The 23,760-nt window shown below is 43.0% G+C and overlaps 1 protein-coding gene across 17 annotated transcripts in view; it reads right to left on the bottom strand.

Annotated features, from left to right (window-relative positions):
- Nucleotides 1-23,760, bottom strand: part of PTPN13 (protein tyrosine phosphatase non-receptor type 13) — a 184,377-nt gene that overhangs the window by 29,150 nt on the left and 131,467 nt on the right. For 6 of the 17 annotated variants that reach the window (XM_043545414.1, XM_037896821.2, XM_043545416.1 and 3 more), the window contains 14 exons: nt 23,379-23,541; nt 18,855-19,260; nt 18,588-18,685; nt 16,628-16,681; nt 12,930-12,992; nt 11,341-11,448; nt 10,395-10,526; nt 9,266-9,726; nt 7,953-8,096; nt 4,371-4,464; nt 3,386-3,471; nt 2,551-2,713; nt 1,063-1,277; nt 875-973 (listed from right to left, as the gene is read on the bottom strand). In XM_043545414.1, coding sequence (XP_043401349.1) covers nt 875-973; nt 1,063-1,277; nt 2,551-2,713; nt 3,386-3,471; nt 4,371-4,464; nt 7,953-8,096; nt 9,266-9,726; nt 10,395-10,526; nt 11,341-11,448; nt 12,930-12,992; nt 16,628-16,681; nt 18,588-18,685; nt 18,855-19,260; nt 23,379-23,541 — 2,286 coding nt within the window. The remainder of the gene's footprint in view (nt 1-874; nt 974-1,062; nt 1,278-2,550; nt 2,714-3,385; nt 3,472-4,370; nt 4,465-7,952; nt 8,097-9,265; nt 9,727-10,394; nt 10,527-11,340; nt 11,449-12,929; nt 12,993-16,627; nt 16,682-18,587; nt 18,686-18,854; nt 19,261-23,378; nt 23,542-23,760) is intronic. The other 11 variants (XM_043545417.1, XM_043545420.1, XM_043545423.1 and 8 more) reach the window with 4 other exon arrangements.

Below are 23,760 nucleotides of genomic sequence, written 5' to 3'. Positions count from 1 at the left end.
GATGAGTATGGAAGCTTTGACAGTTCCATTTATTCATCCCATGGGAAACCTGTATGTTCACGTACTCACCCACCCCGAACACCATCAACCGCTTTTCGTTACTTTAATTTTCTCCTTTGTTCCTCTTGCCCTTTGTTTAGATTTGTATTGAGATGTCCACACACAGGATACAAATCTGTTTCTATTGTCATGTAAGAACAGTTTTTATCTGGTAAACAACAATAAAGTGACTTGATTTGAAGACTCCTTCCCAATAATTTTTTAAATTGTTCTTTATTACTGAAAGCTACTCTACTAATGTGGACTCCTCCATCATGGAGTTCCGATTTTTTTCTGCTGCAGTATATACAGTCTAGTTTCCATCGACACTAAAATATTCTAAAATAGCATTGTGCTCTTTGGACTGATTTGATAGAGCCCTTTTACAAATCCTTTTTGGGATCATGTATTTTAACTCAGAAAACAGGGCTGAGTTTTTTCCAGCTTGATGTACAGCAAAACTAAACTATAAATACTTGTTGTTATTAAATGGCAGTTTCATGACTAATTCACCACACGTCTCACCGAAAATGTAACCCTCGGTGAAGCCAACTTAAAACTAACAATCAACATTACCAAGGAAAGTGTAGTTATAGTATTTTAAGCAATTTAGGAGCCTTTTTTAAAAAAAATTGTACTATTGTAAATGTACAAGAGCCTTGTATTTTTTCTTATTTCTATGAAATAGGCTGTGTTTCTATCTTGTGACTTAACACAGCAAACACATTGGTATGATCCTCTATTCCCCTGCCACCTCTCTTCATTTTTCATTTACATGTGCAACCAATGTATTCTGAATAAGCAAAACTTAATGATCATATGCCATAGGCCTTACCAACAGAGAAGGATCAATTTCTGGTAGTATACCAGGTGGTGGCCTGCAAAGGAGGAGAGAGACTTCTGGGGATGTTCCTCTGAGTGCTGAGATGACCTCCTATAGGTACAGTTGATTTTGTGTTAGACACAGGTCCCACTTGCAAGATATCTACTACTGACAAGTAAGGCAACAGAGAGAACTCTAACCTGCTGGGATAGTCCTTTTAACGAAGCCCCGTTCACTTTCAGGATGACATCCCCCACTTCAATCTGCTCACTTTCAGCTGCAGGCTGCCCAGGGAAGAGCTTTTTAACCCTCACTATGCTTGAGCCCAATTGCTCCAGAGTAAGGTTGTCTTCACGACAAAAACTGAACCCCAGGCCCGAGCTGTTCTTCAGCAACTTTACCTCAAATGTGTTGTCTGGAAAATAAACAGAAATAATAGACTACTCTCTTTTCCTACAGTACCCTCTCCATGAAAGCTGCTTATTCAGCAATAACAATCAGACTGCATCCCACCAACGATCACACTAATAGTTTGGGGTAGGGGGTTACCGTGTGTAAAAGTTTTGTAAGGAATCCCTGTGTATGATCGGTTTAGACAAAACATGCCATAATTATTCATGGTTTCTTTCCCTGCTGTTCTTCTCTTGGAAATGTCCACACTGCTGTATGTTATCCCCAAAATAGTAGTACCTGGGAGAAGCTCAGAGGACATTCAGGAAGGATGTAAGGGCATTATGCTGTAGAAATAATTGAGAAGTATAGAGGAGGAGGAACGTTCTGTGACAGATATTTTTAGTAAAAGTCATGGACAGGTCACAGGCAAGAAACAAAAAATCATGGCCCCGGTGACCTGTCCATGACTTATACCATAAATACCCCTAATTAAATCTTGGGGTGGGGGCGCAGCACCAGCGGTGGAGGGGGGAACCCTGGGGGGGGGGCCCACGGCACCAGCTGCTGCGGGGGGGAGGAAGCCCCAGGGGGCCCGCTGCCGTGGGGGAGCCCTGAGGTACCAGTGGCTGCTCAGGCCACTGGGGGCCAGCCACTGATCTGGCTGCTCTGGGACCGCTGCTGAGAGCCGCTGAGCTATGGTTGCTCCTGCTGCCCCCGGGACCGCTGCTCAGGCAGTCCCCGGGGCCAGCCGCATCAGCCGCTGCTTGGCGCCTCCAGAGCAGTGGCTGGGGCTGCTCCTGCAGCACTGGTGTGACTGGCTGCGGGGCCACCCAAGTGGCTGGCTGTGGAACTGCTCCAGCAGTGGCCGGTGTGGCTATCCCTAGGGCCGCCTGAGCAAGATTCAATCAGGGCCCAGGGCCCACTGGCTGCTTCATAAGTCACAGAGGTCACAGGAAGTCATGGAATCTGTGTTAAACACGGAGCCCTAGCCATGATCTATTACAGGAAGTAATGCCCTTCGTTTCAAAGGTGACCACTATAAATAGGTTAAGGAATGGCAAGGGAAGAAACTATTTAAAAAGCTGCTAAAATAAATGACTGAGACACCATTACAGGAAATATTCAAAAAGCATTTAACAGCATGAAAGAGAATCTGTGTTGTACACAAGGCTTGGACGTGGTCACTGCCAGCCCTAACTTCCGTGATTCTTTTCACTGAAGGGTCATCTGGCTGTGAGAAAATGGAAGTTCTGGGGACGCTCTAAAGCTCAGATAGTTTTTCTCCATGACCTGACCTTCAGTGACAAAGTTGTAGTCTTTGGTATTTGTCATTTTTCTCTCTGGTTTGTTCTGGGGCTCACTTTGTCCTGCCTCATTTGGAGGCGTGCACTGTGGTGTAATGGGAGCATGAACTTTGGCCACTGGAAGCTGCCCCTTCTCCAGCAACAGATGCACTACCTACACAAATACAACATATTCAAATTAGTTAGCACAAGCCACAAAAATACCACATTTTGCTGTATAGGGTCTAGTCTAATCTGTTCTGGGTAACTAAATTACACAGCCATAAATTCTACGGATTCATAAAAAAATCCCCCATAAATCACTGTAAGTAGCTCATTAGTTTGTTAAGAACTGCAAATGGCAACAACATCAACAATAACAGAGAAAGAGAGCCACAAGATATCAACCAGACAGCATCTAAAGTAAATTCAGATCCCCCTGCCCCAATATTATGAGGCGTGAGAGATAATTAAAAAATGCCACTGACTACATTCTTCATACATGGGTCCTGCATCAAGGGAATCTGGAGGAAAAGACAGTTTACAATATGTACTGGTGGCATCTTACTATTCCAGAGATTTAATATTTGTACATGCACTTCCATGCATGATTAGCTAAGGGCCAAATTCTGATATTTGAAGCAGCAGCCTTATGCCATGAATAGTGACATTCACTGAAATGGCACCACTATTGGAGCGAGGTGCTACTCAACATGATTAAGTGTATCAGGAAGTGGTCCTAAGCAAGGAAGTGCACAGTGGAGAGCTCCCCTTGTCAGTTTCGTCTACTGTACTTTTACTCATGATAAGTTTATTTACCTAAGACAGGAGAAGAATATTATATTACCTGGCCAGTGTTTCTCAGTGTTTCCACAGCTTGTTTATGGGTAGCACCTTCCAAACTAATCCCATTGACAGAGAGCACACGGTCACCTAGAAACAAACAATGCATGATTTAGAAGAAGGAAGAATGTAATAAAAAATTAATTCATATAGAACACGCTTATAATCCATGCAACAGTGATCTGTTCATTTTTCAATGAACAAGGGCAGTGACTCGGGCAATTCCCCATGCACTGAGAGTAGAATAGGGCTTTTTGTTTCAGAAGTGTTCTGTAACTGAATTCCAACCCCAAAATCTAGGACCATTTTAATGCTCAAAGCAATGCTTCACTGGGAAATCTGGGGAGAAATATAATAACCCCTCATCTAACTGTGGGACTCCACTTCACAAAGAAGACTGACTTAAAAACAAAGACTGTCAGAGCTATTACAAGGATTTTCTGTACTGAGATACTTAGCATGTCAAGCAAGGAGGTCACTAATTGCACAAAGCCTCTTTCTCCTCTCTCTGGGCATAATCAGAGCAATTTGCTCCATTAAAGTGGAACGCATTAGAACGAAACACTGACTAAAAAATATTTTGTCATTTTTTTTCTCCAGTACGGCTTCCGCAGTTACTTCAGATACTGCAATAGTCCCACACTTTGTCTTCCTTTCTTATCTCCTCATTGCACAGCTCTGTCAAATTTATAAACTTAGCACTTATTAATCCTTTAAATGGTCAGAGTGCTTTACAAATTAACCCTTACACCACCCATGTGAGGGAGAGACTAAGGTGACGCGCTACAGAAAAACCTCAGAGAGGTAGTAGTTTCCCATTGACAATATAGACCCATAAAAAGATTACAAGTAACCAAGGCCAGGCAGTCGGTAGACCTCTGGAGTTCTTAGGTCCTAGACCATGATGTCTCTCCAAAGCCTACATAAAGTCATCTGGATTTCATTCTACTGCTATTTAAGAAAACTTGTGGAAAGAGCAAAGTATATACCTTTCTGAAGTCTACCATCAGCCTCAGCTGCTCCCTTAGGAATAATGGCCTTCACATAAATGCCACCATGTCTTACACTGGTGTTTATGCCACCCTAAATGGAGAATAAATAGGTAAAATGCAAACCTTTAAAACCTTAAACAGAAGATCTTAGATCAAGAAAGGTAAACAATCCTTAAGAAACTCAGGAAGCACTCAAGCCATCAGCATGTAAAAGCAGCAGCCAACTTATTGCGAATAGAATATTTTGAGATCCATGCAAATCATAACCAGTTGGGGTGGATGTGTGTGTGTGGGTGGTGGGGTGTGAGTGGGGTGGGGGTTAAAACTATGAGGCTCAAATGCAAACCTTTCCAGTAAAACAAGTGTCCTTCAAGCAGAACTATGAAAGCACTAGAATCTGCATATATGAGTGTGGAAAAGCTAAGTGTTGTTTGTGCACAACATGCATCAGCTGCCAAAATAAAAGATGCATACATGCAATATCCTAGTTTTGTCCACCCTCATTAAAGTAATGTGAAACTAAAAGGTATTCTTCTCTCTCAGGTTACAGAAAGCTGTCTTGAAAGCACAATATTGAGCTAGGAGGTGCCATAAAGATTTGGGTTGAAGGTCTGCTTAGGTTTCAGGCACTCAACCTACTTGTTTAATGAATATAGCGATTACCACACAGTTCAGTGTTATTTCAGGGATTCCCCCAAACTTTTAAAGGAGGAGGAGGAGGAGGAGCTAGCCCACAAATGATCTCCATGTGTTCCCCAAAGATCCAATTGTTTTAATATTACTTCCGAGTAAGCTCAAGGTTGACAGTAGATTTTAGAACAGTGCAAGGATACAGGTGGAGGCAGAAAACGATAAAGTGAGATATGGCGACCACTTGTTAGTCCTTGCACTGGTGACCACTGGCAGCATCGACAAAGTCACTGGAATAGCAGGATTGCTGCATGTCAACAGCTAAGTCGTCATTATACTACTTATAATTTCACCTTCATTCATCTGTCATAGTGAATCTGGCTCCAAATCAATAAGTGATAATTACTACAATTTCTTTAGATTTAGAGCATGTTTTCATTTACAATTCATAGGCAAAGTTTACAATATGTAACTGAGCCATAATCCAGACTATGGACCAAAGAATCTCTAGTAAAGATTCCCCCCCACCCTCAACTCAACCTTACAGTCCTTTATCTAATTCTCCTGCCCATTAGAAACCACTAGGTATTGCCTTCAACTGTTTAAGATATTTAAGAAAAGTGCATTACCTATAGCTAAGGCTACATGTTAGTCACGGGTATTTTTAGTAAAAGTCATGGACAGGTCACAGGCAGTAAACAAAAATTCACGGCTGTGACTTGTCCTTGACTTGTACTATATACCCCTGACTAAAACTTGGGTGCTCGGGGGGGAGTGGGAGCAGCCCAGGGGTGCCGCAGGTGCTCTGGGGGGGCAGCCCGGGGGGTGGCTCGGGACCCCCACTGGTGCTGGGGGGGGGGCAAAGGGGGCTGGTGGGGCTGGAAGGCTCCCTACCAGCTCCTGGAAGTGGCAGGCATATCCCTGCAGGCCCTAGGCAGAGGTGTGACCAGGGGGGCTCCGCACTCTGTCCCCTGCCCTGAGGGCCTGCTCTGCAGCTCCCACTGGCTGGGAACTACGGCCAATGGGAGCTGTGGGGGAGGCCCCTGTGGGTGGAGGCAGCACGCATAGCCATCTGGCCATGCCTCTGCCTAGAAACCAGACATGCCGGACACTCCCAGGGAGCCCCCCAGAGGTAAGTGCTGCCCAAAGCCTTCGCCCCCTCCTGCACACCAACCCCCTGCCTCAACCCTGAGAGCCCTCCCACACCTGAATTCCTGCTGCTGATTGGAGGGAGGGGTGCGGTGGCCCGAGACTGCCCCAGCAGCTGCTGGTGCGGCTGGCCCAGGGGCTGCTTGAGCTGCTCAGGTGGCCCTGCACTGGCTATGACTTCCGTGACCTATAGCTACTGTTTGTGGCTATAGCACACCCACTATCACAATTTCTGATCTGAAAACATTAGAAATTGCTCCAGTGATGGCTAAAAAAGTGCATAAAAGATTGAATTAGGGATGTAAAAAGGAAACAGCTTTATTCTGCTGTCCTCATCTTCGAAGAACATGCATTAAAATCTGCTAGACTTGAAAGAAGGTGTCCGGATCTATGATCTATTTAGAAAATGCCTACATCTGTAATACAGTAAATAGCCACTGAAATTGCCTCTCTTTTGAATTCTATTTAATATCTGCTCACTATTACCAGCGTGCTACTGTTGACATTCAAATTGTTTTCAGAATTGGGAGGTGAATCAGTTAGACTAATCCTTGAAGTTAAATTGTCTAAGAACCAAAAGGTGTTTTTGACACCTACGGAAACACAAATGGAATGTTGGTGATATAATGATATATTATTCACCATGCTTTAAAGCAACATTGTCAAGTAGGTTAGGCCTAAAATTTGAGCCAGTTTACAAACATTATAATCGGGTGTGAAGCTTTTAAATTAAAAATAGATATATATCTCCATAACATAAGAACGGCCATACTGGGTCAGACCAAAGGTCCATCTAACCCAGTATCCTGTCTTCCAACAGTGGCCAGTGCCAGGTACCCCAAAGGGAATGAACAGATCAAGTGATCCATTCCCTGTCATTCCCAGCTTCTGGCAAATCTCCTTATCAACTTGCTAGAAGGATGACAAAAAATAACAACCAGCCACTCCTTACCCAGACAAAAATGTTTTGTGCTCTTCTGCTTCTCAGCCAGCAGAGGGAGAACATAGAACAAGTGACAAAGCCTCTTTAGAGAGACTGATGCTGCAGGTGAACAAGTCAGTAAAACAAAAATAATGCTGGACCAAATCTGGCCCAATTTAACTCCATTGGCTTCAATGCTGTTATACTAGGGATGAATTTGGCCCTTTAATGTCAACCTCCTAACAAAAGCTACTTGACTTCACCTTCAAGGCCCTTCACTGTCCATCATCTCTCATTCAGTATTGGAAGGTTGACTCCTGACTCCAATCAACCCATTATGCCAGTCTCCACCGCCCCCTTGTTAAATTCTCAAATGAGCACTTTTGTGCCTCCTTTGTGCCTGTGTATCTTCCTTACAACTCTCCTTTACTGTGATGCCTACCTGACAATGGCTCGGCTGCTGGTGCACTAAGACCACTGTCTATCATACAGATCTATACTGTCTCATGTTTTCCCACTGTACTCCCGCGTCTGTCAGTATACGTCTGGTGTCTTGTGTCTTACACTTGAATTGTAAGCTTTTTGGAGTCTTTTGATTCTGTGTTTGTATAGCACATAGCATAATGAGGTCCCGATCCATGACTAGGGCTGCTAGGCAGTATGGTAGTGCAAGTAATTAAAAATAAATAAATAAATAAATAAATAGGGAGATGACAAGAAAAGAGATATGGAAATAATTAATATTTTCCAGCTTCAGGGAGATGGAAGTATCTGTAAGCAGGTACTGGACGGTGTCCTTTTAAAATACCTTGCTTCCCTGTAAATTAGCAATTGAACAGGTTGCTGGGAGTGGAGAAGAAGAGAAAACATCTAAAAACCTTGTCAAACAGTACCGTGACACTTATTCCCAAGCCGCTATCTTTTTTGGCTAGTTCGACCTCAAAGATATCTCCAGGTTTAAGAGGTGCTGCAGAAAGCTTTTTAGAATTCATTTTGTTTGCTGTATTCACTGAGGAAGACTCCTTTACAAAAAAACAAAAAAACAAAAACAGAAAAAAAAGACAAAAAGAAATAATGATTTCCTGTTAGAGCAGAAGTTAATTATTAGTTCCCACTGTGCGTTTACGGGTGAGACAGAGCAGAAAGGGGTTAATTGAGAGCACTGGTTAATACAATAGGGTTCATATTCTTTCCTACTGTAAATGCATTTATTGTACTTGAATGTTCTTAATCCCGGGATGAACTTGGTCCATATTGGCTAAATGTTTTTATAGACCAGTACACTTGTATGCGCTGGTCTTTAAAATGAAGGAATCATTGTACCAGGAACTCAGTGAGGCAGATCCTCTGATGGGGTAAAGTGGTGTAGCTCCACTGACCTCAAAGGACATTTCCATCAACTGAGATCAGGGCCATTACCTTTAGGAATGAATGTAGAATGTCCTCAGTCAGTTTACTTTTAGATAGGCAAAGCATCAGATCTCCTCTGCTCACTGGATGAATGGAGAACCTACAAATACATTTTCCTTTTTTTTCCCTCAGACCCTACCCAGGAAGACTCGTTTTGCTACGAGCCGACCCGTTCATCCCAGATAGTATCACTGCTTTTCCCTAATGCAAGTAAAATTCAATTTACCTGGTCTGTAAAGAAACTGATACCTGTGAATATGGTCATTTGCTACAATCACCTTGGCCAAATGATGCCTTTGGATGAGCATGCAGATTTTCTATTGCAATCAAGGAGACTCCTATATACACATCCAAGGGCAGAATTTGGCCCCTTTAAGGCTCAAAGAAGAGTTATGCTGGGGTTAAGCAAGAAGGCTCCCACTAGAGTAAGTTGTATTCAGGCAGCTAAAGCCCTAATAACCTCTTTGAAATTTTGGGAGTACTTTTTTTTCAGGTAATTTGAAAAAACCTCGAATGGGTTAGAAAGCTACATTTTAAATCGTGGTCTGTTTATTCAGTTCCCTTATCTGCCATACATTTGAAGCACCAAAGGGAGTTAGCATTAGAAAATCTGTACTTCAACATTAGTACCAAATGCGTTAGCAGTTAGCAGTGGAAGCTGCAGATTGTCCCTCCCTCCATCTGCTCCCTTCCCCTCAAGCACTACATTAACAATCTACAGCAGACTAGTCAGCCACGTATATGAAATTGTTTGAAAGCGTTCAACAGAAGTGGACTGTGCCTTTTTAGCTGCCTGTTGCTCCTGACTGCTGGAGTAAGTTGCTTCATCCATGTCAGAATCCCCTCGGTCAGAATAATCCATGGTTTCCACTACCCCAGGCCTTTTCGCTTTCGCCTGGATGCCGTCAGCAGAGTTCCTTTTTTTCTCATTAGTTTTGGAAAGGGCAGACTGAGAATCACTGCAGTGCTGCAAACCCTGCTGGGCTCTGTCACCAATGTGGTTGCCAAAGAAGCCATTTGTTTGGCTCTGAGACAGGCTGGCACTTTCAGTCCTGGAGTCTTGGGAGCTCAGGCTTCTGTCCCGTTTGCCCACAGACAATCCAGATGAACTCCCCGAGATGGGCCTCTGGTGACCTTGGGACCTGCTGTGTTCCTCTGAAGATGATTCTGCCTCATTGTCCTGCATTGACGAAGGCCTCCTTAAATAACCCTTTGTTCCATTGGCAAGATTTACAGATGACACTGAAAGATCAAAATCCAACAATTAACAAGTTACATTTACTCTGCTACAAATACAGAAATCATGATTACTCAGGTTAACACAAATGACAATCTCCAATCTTATCAACGAAGCAAGGACATACACTAGTTGCACACAAAATTTACAGTGATACACATCTTATATAATCCAGTATTGGAGCATGGACTCAAACTCAGAGATTTATAGTAACAATTTAAACCTTCAGACTATTTCTACACTATTCCGCAGCATGGACTACAGGGGGTGTGAACTGAAGAGTGTACCAAAATGTTGCACTCTAACTGCCGCGTGTGGATGCTGCTGTTGTGAACTAAGGTACCCAGTTCATGTTAACATAGTCCTCTTTTAAACAGGACTATGTTAACGTGAGCTAGTTACCTTTTCGTTCATGACAGCAGCATCTACACGGTGCAATTAGATCGCAACATTCTGGCGAGCTCTGCAATTCACACCCCGGGTAGTCCACACTGCGGTGCAGTATAGACAAGCCCTTAGAAAAGCTAAATCAGGCATTTGGTTCCTCAGAAGGTCATTAAAAGTCCATCATGAGAGGTCTTAGGGTGCGTGGGTGGAAATCAATCTCTCCTATAATGAAAGGTAAAGGAAAGAACAAAATTTGTAATATAAATTTAAGGATGTTTTAAAATACCGTTGGAAAGTTTGTCCTTGGGCTGAGAGATGACAAGTGTCACATCTTCAGGAGCAGTCTCCAGAATTTCTAATGCTGCATGATGGCTGACACCCTCTAAGCTCACGCTGTTCACTGATATTAGACGGTCTCCTGCACAAAAGGATTTGTTCAGATACAAACAATCCAGAATTTACGTTTCCAGACTTTAATGAGGTAGCAAGATTATATCTGTGTGCAAAGCTCTATGCTCATTTTCATTCTCAGTAGTTGACACTGAACATCAAAATATTTGGCCAATAAACTTAAAGGAACACTGTCAAATTGAAGCCTAGACAAGTTTTTAAAATGAGTTTAAAGTAACTTCAGCTCCTAAACACCTGTCTTTGTCTCCCTGACAATTTTGGTGGGATTACAACTACATTGTTCTCTAATTTATAAACATTTTTACATTCCTTATTGTTGTGTGAAACACAAACAAATAAAAAGGGAAACTGAGTACAGTGAAACAGTGAAATTGACTATCCATAGTGCTGTCAAATGCACAAAGTAAATACAGTGAAAAAGTTGAGATTAGGTAAACACAATTTTAGGAGTGACTTGTGACAACAATAAATTAAATTTTTTCAGATAGAAGTGTGGTTTTGCGTTGTTTAAAACTGAAATAAAGTAGCCATCAAATAGTGAAGTCAAACATCATAATTTCTTTACATGAATTATAATAATTTTCAGACTACTTAGGACTTCTACAGAACATTTCATTTCATAGTGCGTAATGATAATCAATCATTAATACTTCTGAAGTAATTATCAATATATACGCTCCATGGAGAAATAGAGACAGACATTTAAGGGGCGACCTCCCATAGCCAGAGATGGAGTCAGTTAGAGACAGGACTAGAACGAAGGAGTTTCTGGCCCCCAGTCCTTCGTCTGGAGCACATCTTTCTCTAATCATATAATTTACCTGGTTTTAAGGACCCATCCAAGTCAGCTGGCCCTCCAGGAATTACTGAATGAATAAAAATTCCCAGATCAAGTTTTCCAGTCTTCTCCCCACCAACGATCTGAAATCCTATTTAAAAACAAACACACACACACACAAAGATGTCAACCATTCATTCATTCTTTACAAGTTTATATTTTGCCATTTGATACAAAAGATTTACTACTCTAGCAGTTTTTAAGATCACACATATGTAAAAGTGACCTGCAAAAGGAAAAGATTGCTGTCTTCTCCATTTTTTTTTCATTTCTATGTTGCATGAAGAAGGCTTAAAAGGTTTATTTCAATAATATTTTCTTTTCTGCTTGATTTTTACCTAAGAAATTCAGACCTTGCCTAACTGGCTTTCCTGAAAGTCTCTAGGGATGACTGGAAAACCTGGAGGACTGTACATCAGAGATATGAAGGAAGTCTAAATTAATTCATTGAGCACGTCTGAGATATTTTTTATCTATTTAAAAGGTTTGGGCCTGCTTGTTTTGTTAATGTTCATTGAACTCAAATGTCTGAAGAAGACTTAGAGTAAATCTCTCTTGATTAAAGATGTAACACTCTGGCCTGCTAGTTAAGGCTGACAACCCTCATCTGAGACCTGCAACGTGTCTCTCCAGGTAAACCTGGGAAGACCACACTTGATTTTCTTCTTCTTTATTTTCAAGTCCCCCCCAGCTGCCTCACACACACACTTCTCCCACGTCTTAAGGTTATCTTTAAGAGATTTGTTGCAATCTACGAGTTTAAGGCTCAAATATAAATAACATTTCTTCTTGGTATTTTCCCCATTTGGAATTACACAGTGGTGATACACTGAATCTACAGAGCAACTGTCAAAAGGCCATCTCAAAGGACATCACAAAGGTGGGCCAGATATAAAATTACTCTCATTTTTCATATGGGGACAATTTGCCCAGGATCACAAGGCAATCAGCAGCAGAGCAGGGACTATAATCCACTTCTTTTGTGTCTCGTTCCTCTGCTTTAAACCATGAATTAATGTTCCCTCTCTGATGAAATTGTGTGTTATATAGCAGAGGAAAGCAGTAAAAGTAGTTCATAATGGCTTTGTCATGTTTTTTTTAAATCTCACAGCTGTCCATGTTACCTGGACACAGACACAAACCTGACAGCCCCATTTTAGAGCAATTTAAACTTGAATAATTTGGAATGGCATTGAGGTTTCTTTCAGCAGGTTACTGGCTTACAAAACTAATGATGAAATTTTACTGATACGGAGCTTTTCAAAGGGATGTACAGATCATTATCTGCATTTGACAGACAAGGAAACTCAGACAGACTTGGCAAGGATCATTCATCAGAGCCAGGAATAGACTCTGTGTCCCCAAATTCCGAGTCTAGAGATCTTTCCACTGACCTATGCTGCCTTCCCCCAACCACGTTTCCTCAGTGTGTGTGCGTGTGCATGTGCATATATATATATATATATATATATATATATATATATATATATATATATATATATAAAGTAGAAATAGTCTATTTCACTTTTGTCCTCCATACAGTTACCGGATCACAAGGTTTTAGCAACTTACCTAAGCCATGTTTTTCATCTTTTTTCAGATTCACCAAGGTGATCTCCCTTTCTGGCAAGGACACTACAAACAAGGCAGAGCATTGAGTGTTTATTGAAAAGTCATCATGTGATAATAAAACATATTGACTGGACATCTGCAAAGTCATGTGCCTTTGATGTTCATTTTTATATCACTCTGTTTACAGGACTTGTCTTGTAACTCCAAAGGGCACTATCGAGTTTGACAGGTCTAAACATGGACCTGCCTCAGCGCAAGGGGCTGGACTTGATGACTTCTCGAGGTCCCTTTCAGCCCTACATTTCTATGATTCTATTACCTACTCCTCTGCCCACTTTACAGATGAATTAAAATACCATTCAATTCTCTCTTTTTTAAACCAAACAAAAGGACTCTTTTTCCTTCCTCCGTGAAAAAAGCAGTCTTTAGGATATACTGTTTGGGGCCACAATCTTGCAAGCTCTCTGATTTTGCAACATATTGGTCCCATTCAGCAAAGCGCTAAAGCATGTGCTTAAGTGTTTCACTGAAGAGGGAAAGACTTAAGCACATGCATAAAGTTAAGCCTAGGTTAAGCGCTGTACAGAATCAGAGCTACTGAATTCAACGCGGGACTATGTGGGACAGGTGTGCAGGAAGAGGCTTTAAGTTTCTTAATTCCAGCACATCTGCAAATTTCTTTCTTTGCATTTGCTGTAGTTTGATAAGTTAAGTTGCTTTACTCTTACAAGCTTTGAATGCCCTCAGATTTTATCCATGTCATTCTTAAAGGGACCCTGTCAACTTGAAATAGGCCCCAACATTTAGATTCTGAAATATAGTGTTTTTGGGGGGAAAAACCCTGTTCCAATACAAACTGCTGTTTTCCAGCCTTTTTTTTTTTTTTTTTTTTAATTGAGTTCCTGTACTTGTGCACGGGGTCACCTAGAGAAGTGCTCCCTTGCCTGCTTACACAGCAGGCCGCAGGACAGGAGAAGAGCTGCTATAGCACAGTCTCCCGCAACATGACAAACAGCAGCTGCAGGCCACTATAAGCCTCCTTGGCAGAGAGTAACATGAGCCATTTCCCCTGGTCCTATGCCACTCCATGATTCACCATGAGACACAGATCAGGAGTGGGGGGAGCTCTGCCACTGGGACATCTTCCAGGGAGACAACTCTGCCTCCTCCTTGAAACAGGAAACCCAAGCCCCCTCCCACGATAGGAGCGAGGAAAGAGGAACCGCCCCCAGATGAGAGTGGAAGGAGAGAAGAGCAAGCACCTGCCAGAAGTAACGCTTCCCCAACACAGGAGGGATGTAGAAGGAACAGCCAGTGCTCTCAGTGTAAGTGGCTGCTGAGGGGTGGTTGGCGCGTACCACACATCATGTTGGTGTTATGTTTAGTGCTGGCAGCTAAATATTTGGCGAGTGCTGTGTGTGTGGTGATGTGCAATATGTCATGTTGCGTCATGGCTGTATTTTTGGGAGGGGGGAGACTGGGCAGGGATTGGCTGGAGAAGAAATCACACTAGTGTCTGGGGGTGTTGTTTGGAAGGTGGATGGTAAGGGATTGGCCAGATGGGATAGGGTAAGGTCAAAACACACAGTAGTATGGTGCAAATCAAACAAAACCAAGGAACAACTAGGTTACATTATACAACTGAAATGCATTTACTCATATTGGCATCACTAGTTCGGAGGCTGGGATTGGGACAGATGCTATCACCACAATCTGGCCCTACAGATTGCATAGGGGCTTTTAGAGCACAGTATCAGCTCTGCGAGGTCCAGGGGTGGCAGGTTTGTCGAAATTTTGGTGGTGCCCAGAACCCGCCCACCCAAACTCTGCCCACCCAAACTCCGCCCTGCACCTGCCTACGGCTCTGGGAGGGACTTTGGGTGGGGGGAGAAGGTCTGGGGTGGAGGCCCTGGGCTAGGGCAGGGGATTGGGGTGCAGGCTCTGGGAGGGAGTTTGGGTGCAAAAGGGGTGAGAGGTTGGGCTCTGGGAAGAAGTTTGGGTGGGGGAGGGGGTCTGGGGTGCAGGCTCTGGGATGGAGTTTGGATGCTGGGTGCAGGCTCCAGGCTGGGGCAGGGAGTGGGGGTGCAGGAGGGAGTGAGGGGTGCAGGCTCCAGGCTGGGGCAGGTGTGCATGAGGGGGTAAGGGGTGCAGGCTCTGGGCTGGGGGTGGGGCTGGAGGAGGGGGTGAGGGGTGCAGGCTCTGGAAGGGAGTTTGGAGGAGGGGGGCAGAGGGAGGGGATGCAGGCTCTGGGAGGGAGTTTGGGGGTATGGAGGGAGGGGGTGCAGGGGTGAGGACTGTAGGGTGTGGCTGAGGATCAGGGGTTTGGGAGGGGTCTCAGGGCTAGGACAGAGAGTTGGGGTGAGGGCTGTGGGGTGGGGCTGTGGGGTTCATGATGCAGGAGGGGGCCCAGGCCTGGGGCAGAGGGTTAGGGTGCCAGGGGACGAGGGGCTGGGGTCAGGGATGAGGGGTTTGGGGTGTGGAAGGGGCTCAGGATTAGGGCAGCGGGTTGTGATGCAGAGGGGTGAGGGCTCTGGCTGGGGGTGCAGGGTCTGGGGTGGGGCTGGGATGAGGAGTTTGGGGTGCAGGCAGGCTGCCCCGGGGGGGCTGGGGCCAGAGAGGAGGACTCCCCCCAGCCCTCCCCCCCCGGCAGCACACTCACCCCCACCACTGTCACTGCATGTGCTCCCAGGGCCCCTCTCAGGTCCCCTCGCCTCCCCTGTGGTGGGTGCTGGGGGGGGCTGCCATCACATGAGCGCCTCCTCCACTACTGGTGCCCCTCACTGGGGGGTGAGGGGTGGGGCTGCCCCTTGCCCAGCACGGGGCAGGAGCGGTGACTGTGGGCGGGGGGCCCTGCATTGGTGGAGGGTCCTGCCGGAAGATGACGGGCCCGAGGTGGAAGGGCAGCCTGCCCAGACACTAGTGGATGGGCGGCACTAGGACCCTGCGGCGGCAGCTGATGCCTGCTGGGAGCCAGCAGAGCAGAGGCAGCCTGGAGCTGCAGGGACGCTCTGGGGCCTGGGGCAGCGTGGGGGCAGCAAGGGGGGCCGGGAGACCCCTGGGGGAGGTGTGGGGGGGGGGGGCAGCAGGCAGGGCCGGGGGAGAGACCCGGCCCCAAACATTGTTGGAGCTGGGCCCCCGGGCTCTGAATATTGCTGGAGCCTGGGCACCACGGACCCATAAAACTTGCTGCTCCTGGCAAGATCACCGTGCTGGTGCATGTTAAGTAGGAAGTATCAGGACATGACAACCAACTGCCTTGGGAAACATATGAAAACAAGTCACCACTGGAGAAGGTCAAAAAAACCAACAACAAAAACCGAACACACCCAAACACACCACAATTTGAAAAGAAACTTCACTTTCAGTTTTTAAGGTGTTACTAGCAGCGTACCAAAGGGAAAAAATGACTCCTAAAGAGCATGATTTTTAAGGTGACAGCATCCCTACAAATCTCAAACAACACAGGCTGCTGACTGACTATATTTAGCTGTGACCCTTTTGGAAAATCTCTCAAGAAAGTGAGTCAACATCAGCTGTTAGAAGTTAAATTTAAAAAAGTAAAGGGAACCCATCCCATTATCTGAAGACGGTGTCTGATAAGATGACAAAAGAGAGCAAGTGACAACGGTAGTCAAGAGGGCAGTAAAAGCATAAAGGACGTGTTTAAATATCATGAAGAGATTTTATTAGAACCCTACCATTTTCTTTCAGTGGCGCTGATGGAGGATTTCCAGAACTATTCATGCTAATACCTGGAATGTAAATGCAACTATTAGAGATTTAACTAACAATATTTCAACCTTCTTAATAAAACTGAAGTACTTCTTGGTAATGTCTATATACAGTGTATGCAAAAGTTGATCCATGATATTGCGTTACTTATTCATACTGAACATGGGTAAAGCCAGAGGTTTTGATTTAGCAAAATCAAATTACAGGTGCATCTCGGTTCTGTTCCAAAGTTCAGAGTGGCAGTGGGTTGGAGAAAAGGAGGAATCAGTAAAGAACTGAGGGTCTCTGAGGCTATTCTCAACTTCATATAAAAACTTAACATTAAAAAAATCTTATCAATAAAAATAAAGTCAAAGGCTAAAACTACTAACATCATACAATGTATACACACAACTAATTAATGTACACTAGACACAGGAAAATTCCTCTCTTTGTGGGTCAATAAGAATTACAACAACAACAAAACTGTCCAGGTTGAATTTTTCATTGAATTTTGCATCTCCAGATAAAACTTATCTAAATGAACAAGTCCTCATTCATATCCATAGATTGAAACTGCCCTATTTAAATTGTCATCTCTTTGTACTCTTAAAATGTCCCCAGCAATACATAATCCAGGCATAACGCAATGGTTTCCCTTTTTTTTTTTAAGTGTCTCTGAGGTTTAGAAAGTTATGCATAGTCTTGCTCCCTGCAATTCTTGATTAGCAATGCTATGCTAATACAAACCAAACAATTTTTCTGACTTATGTTCTCACTTCTTTTCTCCACCCTCCATCGGAAAACAATTTCTAAGAAACTGCTGGAGTTAAATGATGAGCCTCAGCTGAATATCTATCTACCAACAGATTTGTGTCAAGGAATACATTTTCTATGGAGGTTTTAATTTCAAGATGATATTGCTGTACTACAGAGAGCAGCAGGAGAGTGACAAACAGAGAACTCCACGACCACTTCCACTTAAAAATCGGAAACATTTAATTCTAAGTTCTCTATCCCCTGTTAACATATTGCTTTTGATTCCCGTTTTGCCAAGGTCATGCAGAGGGAACAGTTATTACTGTGCAGAATCCCACTCAAGACAATGGGACTGGCAAGAGCATCTGTATTTGTGCCCCAAACCCTTTGCAGAATGGTGGAGTAAGATTATGTCCATTAGTTACAGGTCCACAGAAGGATAAGGGTCCTTCAACCACCTGCTACAGCAATTCAGTTCCGTTCTTTTAGCTCAGTTATTAGAGGCCCATGTTTCTGGAGCTGAAGAAACAGGCTTATAATTGTAGCATCATGTGCGTGTGCGCGTGCTGGTGTGAGGGTGTGCACACACAAACACTGATCATGTGTATCTTTTTAGAGCTTCATAATTCCTCAGAATAACCATTTAAAGATATAGCATGCACATTGCTGTAGCAAGAATCCTAATCATTCAGGATTCCTGCTACCAGGGCTAACGGAGATGGAGGGAATTCTGTAGGTACTGCTCTGAGATACAGGACAATAGCCAGTTCATGCCCAACTCAGCCCATCTCCAAGAAACCAACCTTTTCTCCAAAGAACACTGCAAATGTGGGGGTGGGGGTGGAAAGGTAGGCCGGTGATGAAAGACAAAAATCCACAGAGTAACTGATGTTCCCAAATAACAGAATTGGGAAAAGTTCTCTGGAACTTTAAGCACTATTTGCACACAGGTTTATTACTTTTACAAAAAGGGGATTTTTTTGATTTGTTAAAATATTTTGATTTTAAAAAGAAAAATCAAAACACAACCAAAAAAAATCCATATGTAAAGGCAACACAAGCCAGTAGCAAACAGTTCCTTAGCAGGACACTAAAGCAAACTGATACCCTGTACATTAAAGCCTTACATCAGAGAATACTCTAGAGTTTAGTTAGCAAATAAAATAATAATACTTTTTCCGTGCTGACCTACAACATAAGCTTGACCAGTATCTTCAATGGATGATGAGTCTGATTCATTTTTCCTCCTTTCAAGGCTTCTATTTAAACCTGCAAGAGATTTTGAACTAAACAGGATGGGGAAAGAAATGGAAGGTGGGAGGGAGGGAGAGGGGAGAAGTCAATGTAATAAAATAATAATATAAATAATAAATGTGGTAGAAATGAAAACTGATGTAAAAATGTAGCTGCATTGCATAAAAAGACAAAGCTTTGGGAAGCGAGAGTGATTCTTACTTGTTCGGTTTCATTGACCCAGCTTCAGATTTTGGCACCTGTTGAAAGATTCTTCCTATCAGCTCCTCCATTTTCTGTGGGGAGGAATCCACAGCGGTGATAACATTTTTCCGATGGGGGTAAATAGAGATCTGGCTCTGACTCAGATCATGAAATGATTTGCTCATGGCTCTGGGTCTTTCCTCCCATGAAGCTTTCTCATTCTTCTCTTTGGAGCAGCCAGGAAGTGGTTGAAAAAGTGACAGCTCAGAGCAGGAGAGTCTCTTCAGAATTTCAGCTTGAACTGACAAAGGTCGGAGCTTGTTCAAAGTACTGCTGGCCAGACTGCCTGTACTGATTGCACGTCCCATGTTAAATCCTTTAACGGACTCTGCGTGAAGGTTCAGACTCCTAAATGATGCTCTCTCTGCAAGGAAACAGGACTGATTTACACAAATTATAATCCTGAAGTACACTTTTTCTTTTAATTTAACATCTGCTGATGTGATATATTTAAAACTAGTGGACACGGAGCATTTTTAACTTTCATTTTTAAGTATAAGTGGATTGTATGACTAAAATGGCCTGAAATATCTAGCTCAGAGAGAATGGCTTGGATTTAGTTACAGTATGCTGACCTCAGCTTAGTCTACACTTGAGTCAATTCCACAGCACAAAACCACACAATATTTCTCCTGAATTTCACTACAAGACTGAGATCTGCACCGCCATCAGTGCACAAGAGTTTTAACACAGTGTTGGTTAAAATCCCCCCAAAGGCCTAGGTAAGTATCCATGAGTTTAGATGCCTGTTCAAAACTCTACTCAACATTTCTGGGATCTCTCCTCTTCAAAACCTCCCAATAAGTCTCCCAATCTCCTTCCCCATCAGGCTTCTCACCATCCCTGAGCTTTGTCCTTGCAAATCCTTGACTCTTTTCCAACAACTGACTCTGGCACTTTGCCCCTCCCTCCCAGCAATCATTCAGCTAATCCCTGGCTCCCACAATCTTCCTATAACTGGGTCCACTACCACTGAAGTCCCTGTTGCAGGGTCCAGCAGGTTTGGCAGCCTCTCTTCTGGATGTGTGCCACTGCAATCAGGTTTCTCACTCTTTGGGATGTCCCCAACTGGAGAAGCTCCAAAGTGCTTTGACATAGAATAGAACACAAGTGTTGCTTGGAGCCCAGCAGTGCTCTGTAGATAACATTGACTCCTGTAACAGGAATCTCTCAGTTAAGGGGGGCAATACTGAGATCTGGAAGCTAAGTAGAAAGAGAAGAGTTAAATAAAGTCAGTTGATCAGAGCCCATTATAGACCCAGAAGCTCTGGATTCAATTCAGAAGAAAGACTGAGATTCACCCATCCTTAATTTACATATGCTAGTACAGTTCATGTTCACAGATGGGAAATAAGATGCTTAAGAACAGAGAGAAACTTAGCTCATACGATTCCAACTCAGTATGATTTGATGGGAAAACCCTGTTTCTCAGCTGGTACAGTACACCCATTAAATATTACTATTAAAGTACCGTGGTCACCATTTAAAGTCTATTTGGCAACAGTTACCACACAACAGTGGTATCCGAGATGCAACAGTTTCCTCTAATTCTTAGAGCATGAAATAACTGTGATAATAATTTAGCATTCTCTATACAAAGTATGCAGACATACAAGGAAAAATTTATTTAACCAAGGCACAATTGGCAAGTTTTTAAAGGAGAACCAGTGTGCACATAAGTTTTTCTTAAAATGGTCTGGTACCTGCTGCTCCAAGATCTCCCCTAGTGTTTATTCCGCGTTTTGGTGGATCTCCTTGGAGAAGAACTCTTCAAAGAGCTACAAACTTCACATCATGTCCTCTCATTCTGCCAGCCCCGTGTAGGACTTTCCAAAAATCCTGCTAAGACTCTTAAATGCTTACATGCGCTCTAATCAAGTCTTCTGTCTGTCTTTTCCCCTAGGCCAAATGTACTCAACTGCTTGAAGTCTTTCCTCCTAAGACCGACTTAATCCTTAACTAATCTGCACAGTCCTTCTATGCACTCTTTCAAGAATCTGAATCTCCAGTGTTTAAACCTGTGGCCAGTACTGTACTCAATATTCCAAGTGTACTCTTATGAAGGTTACATAAAAGAAACCATTATGGCTTGATTTATAAATAATCTCCCTTCTTATGCATCAAAAGACCTTGTTAGCTGCCTTTTTATTTTTGGCAGCCATCACACACTGAACTCTTTCCTTTGAGCTATCGTCTCCCCCGACTTTCTCATCAAGAATGCTGTTCAAGGGGATTAGTGTTCTCCAAAATCATGATCTTACATTTACATTAAAATCCCATGCACTCTAGTCTTCTGCTCACCACCCTAGCTCGCTGAAATCCTCCTGCAGCAAGTGCACAACAGTCACAGTATGCTACGCTCCTCTCATTTGTGTGACTCTTCTCAAATCTATCAATAAATCATCTGTTTTAATAGCAAACAGCGATTGCTGGTAATAGCATTAAGTTTTGAGGAAACCCACCTGCACCCATCATACGGGGGGAGGGTGTGTGTGTCCTTTTTTATTCTTACCCTTCATACAAATTAGCTGGTTGCAGTTAATTTACTTAGGTCAAGTACTGATGCCAGCACCCTTTATCTTACTACGTTCCCATGAGATTCTTTATCAAATGCTTTGCTAAAACCAAGGTAAGTGTCAACTGCTCTCCTTTTAGACACCATACATTGTACTTCCAAGAAATGGGTCATAGCCTCATTCAAATCCTTATTTATAACCTGCCAGCTGCCCTTGCCCATGGAACACTATCTAATGAGTTAGTATAGTCTATTAGAGTTAGTATCATCTCTTGTTAATTTATACTACTAACCCTCCCCTCCATCTAAGGATGTACACTTTCTATAATAGACACCTTGTGTTCTTATTACAGGAACCCATGTCTTCTTTCTCCCTCATTCTGCTGAGTTCTACATCCATCTGTTAGATCTTGTTCCCTATTTAGATTGTAAGGTCTTTGGGACAGGGACTCTTTGCTTAGGTTTGTACTGAGCCCAGCACATTGGAGCAGAGATCCTGATGGAAGACTCTGAGCACCACTGCTATATAAGGATTATTATTATTAATAAATAATAATAATAATACTGCACTATTCTGTTTATTTACATTGTGGTTGTTTCATTTTAAACTGTATGTTGTTTAACATCTCTGCACAACTTTTTGGATATTACTGTATACATTTTTCTATTAATTCTGTACGGAATACAGGCTGGGCAATCACTTTAAAGGAGTCTATCAAAACATATTAATAGTTCCATTGTAAAACTGTGGAGGAAAGCATGATTTCTCCCCTACATCAGTTTCATTTTTGAACAAATGGAATTCTCTTAGATACTTAATTTACTTCTTGCTCAGAATTGATGGATGAACTCCCAAGCCTCTGAATTCGCAGAAGGCTGCTGTGCACACAAGCAAAACAAATCTATTAGTCTCCAGACTCCCATAGCAAAACACAAGCTGTGTGTATAAAAGTCACTGAGTCTGGCTGGGCAAGAAAGCCTTGCATGCAATGTCTTCTGTGCTTTTTAGAATAAACTGACATTGAGTTAGAATATGGCTCAAAGGACTTGAGTCATTTTGTTCCATTTCTTTATGCTAAATGGTCTGCAGCGTCTGATAGAACAGAAAAGCTGCACAGTTGCCATGATCAATTCTCTCTTTCATAAGCGACCAGCATTTCTACAGCAGTGGAGCCAGACTCTGATCTCAGTTAGACCAGTGTAAATCTGTAGCACAGCAATTGGTTGTATAGGGGAGATGTCTCTGCAGACTGACTGAAATGTAAAACAAAGTAAGAATGAACAAAAGAGACTGAACAACATACCACTTTGGGGGCTCTATAAAAAGCCAGTGGACCAACCAGGCTGCATTCCAGGTAGAAGCCAAATAAACACTGCTTATCTATTTCAAGGAGGAGAGCATTGTTCAATCCAATTTAAGTTACTAATCTACAAAGGAATCTTTTTCTTGTATCTTAGCCACTCACATTAAGATTAATTGGCAACTACTTTCTGAAGAAACCAACTCACACTGAGACAGTTCTTTTTTTGATGGTTGACTAGAAGTTTTAATTAGCATGTAAATTAGACACCCCACTGCTTAAGAGATGTGGTGTTACGAACTGCTTCCCCTCCCGTTTGCAGTCACACGGAGCTCCTCTCCTATCTGCATTCACACATCCAGTTGTAGCAACTACCGAAATTGCTCAAATGAAAAAGCAGTATTAGGAAAGTATTTTTAGCTTTCTTTTACACAAATGTAGTGGCTGGAAGCAAGGAGAGCCAGCACCATGTGACCAGCCAGCTCTCTTCAGATCACAGCTTGAGAACAGCTGGCCTACTATACTTTCCTTAGAATACAGACCCTCCAAACGTAGCAGTACGTGGATGGGGCTCAATGGAATTACTACAGTATCGCACCTTTCCCCCCCCCCCCCATATAAATATACACTGCTGTCGTTCTTAAAACAGAAACCGACAGTCCTTACCAATGTCCTGAATGTCTTGGTTGCTCTGTCTGGCTCTCATCTGTAGCTGGAATTTGTGCTGGGAAGAGCAGAGGTGCAGGAGGTATTGGCAAGTCTTACTTGTGTCAGTTTGGAATGCATGCTTTATACCATCTGACATATTCTGCAGAGTTACTTTCTTTTTCTATAAGATGAAAAATAGGTCATAAAAATGTTGCTGTTTTTCAGCCTTGAGAGAATGTAACATGTTTCTGTGCAACCAGGTGTCAGGAAATAAGGCTTACTAAAGCAAATTGCATTAACCGGATGCATTTTTAACATATAAACAATCGTATCCATTTAAAATAATGTTAGATTTACACAGTGACATTCCTGAATCAAAAAACAACAACTACATAGTATC

This window comes from Chelonia mydas, chromosome 4 (assembly GCF_015237465.2).
Source record: "Chelonia mydas isolate rCheMyd1 chromosome 4, rCheMyd1.pri.v2, whole genome shotgun sequence".
NCBI classification, from domain to species: Eukaryota; Metazoa; Chordata; order Testudines; family Cheloniidae; genus Chelonia; species Chelonia mydas.
This window is presented reverse-complemented; position numbering and strand designations above follow the sequence as displayed.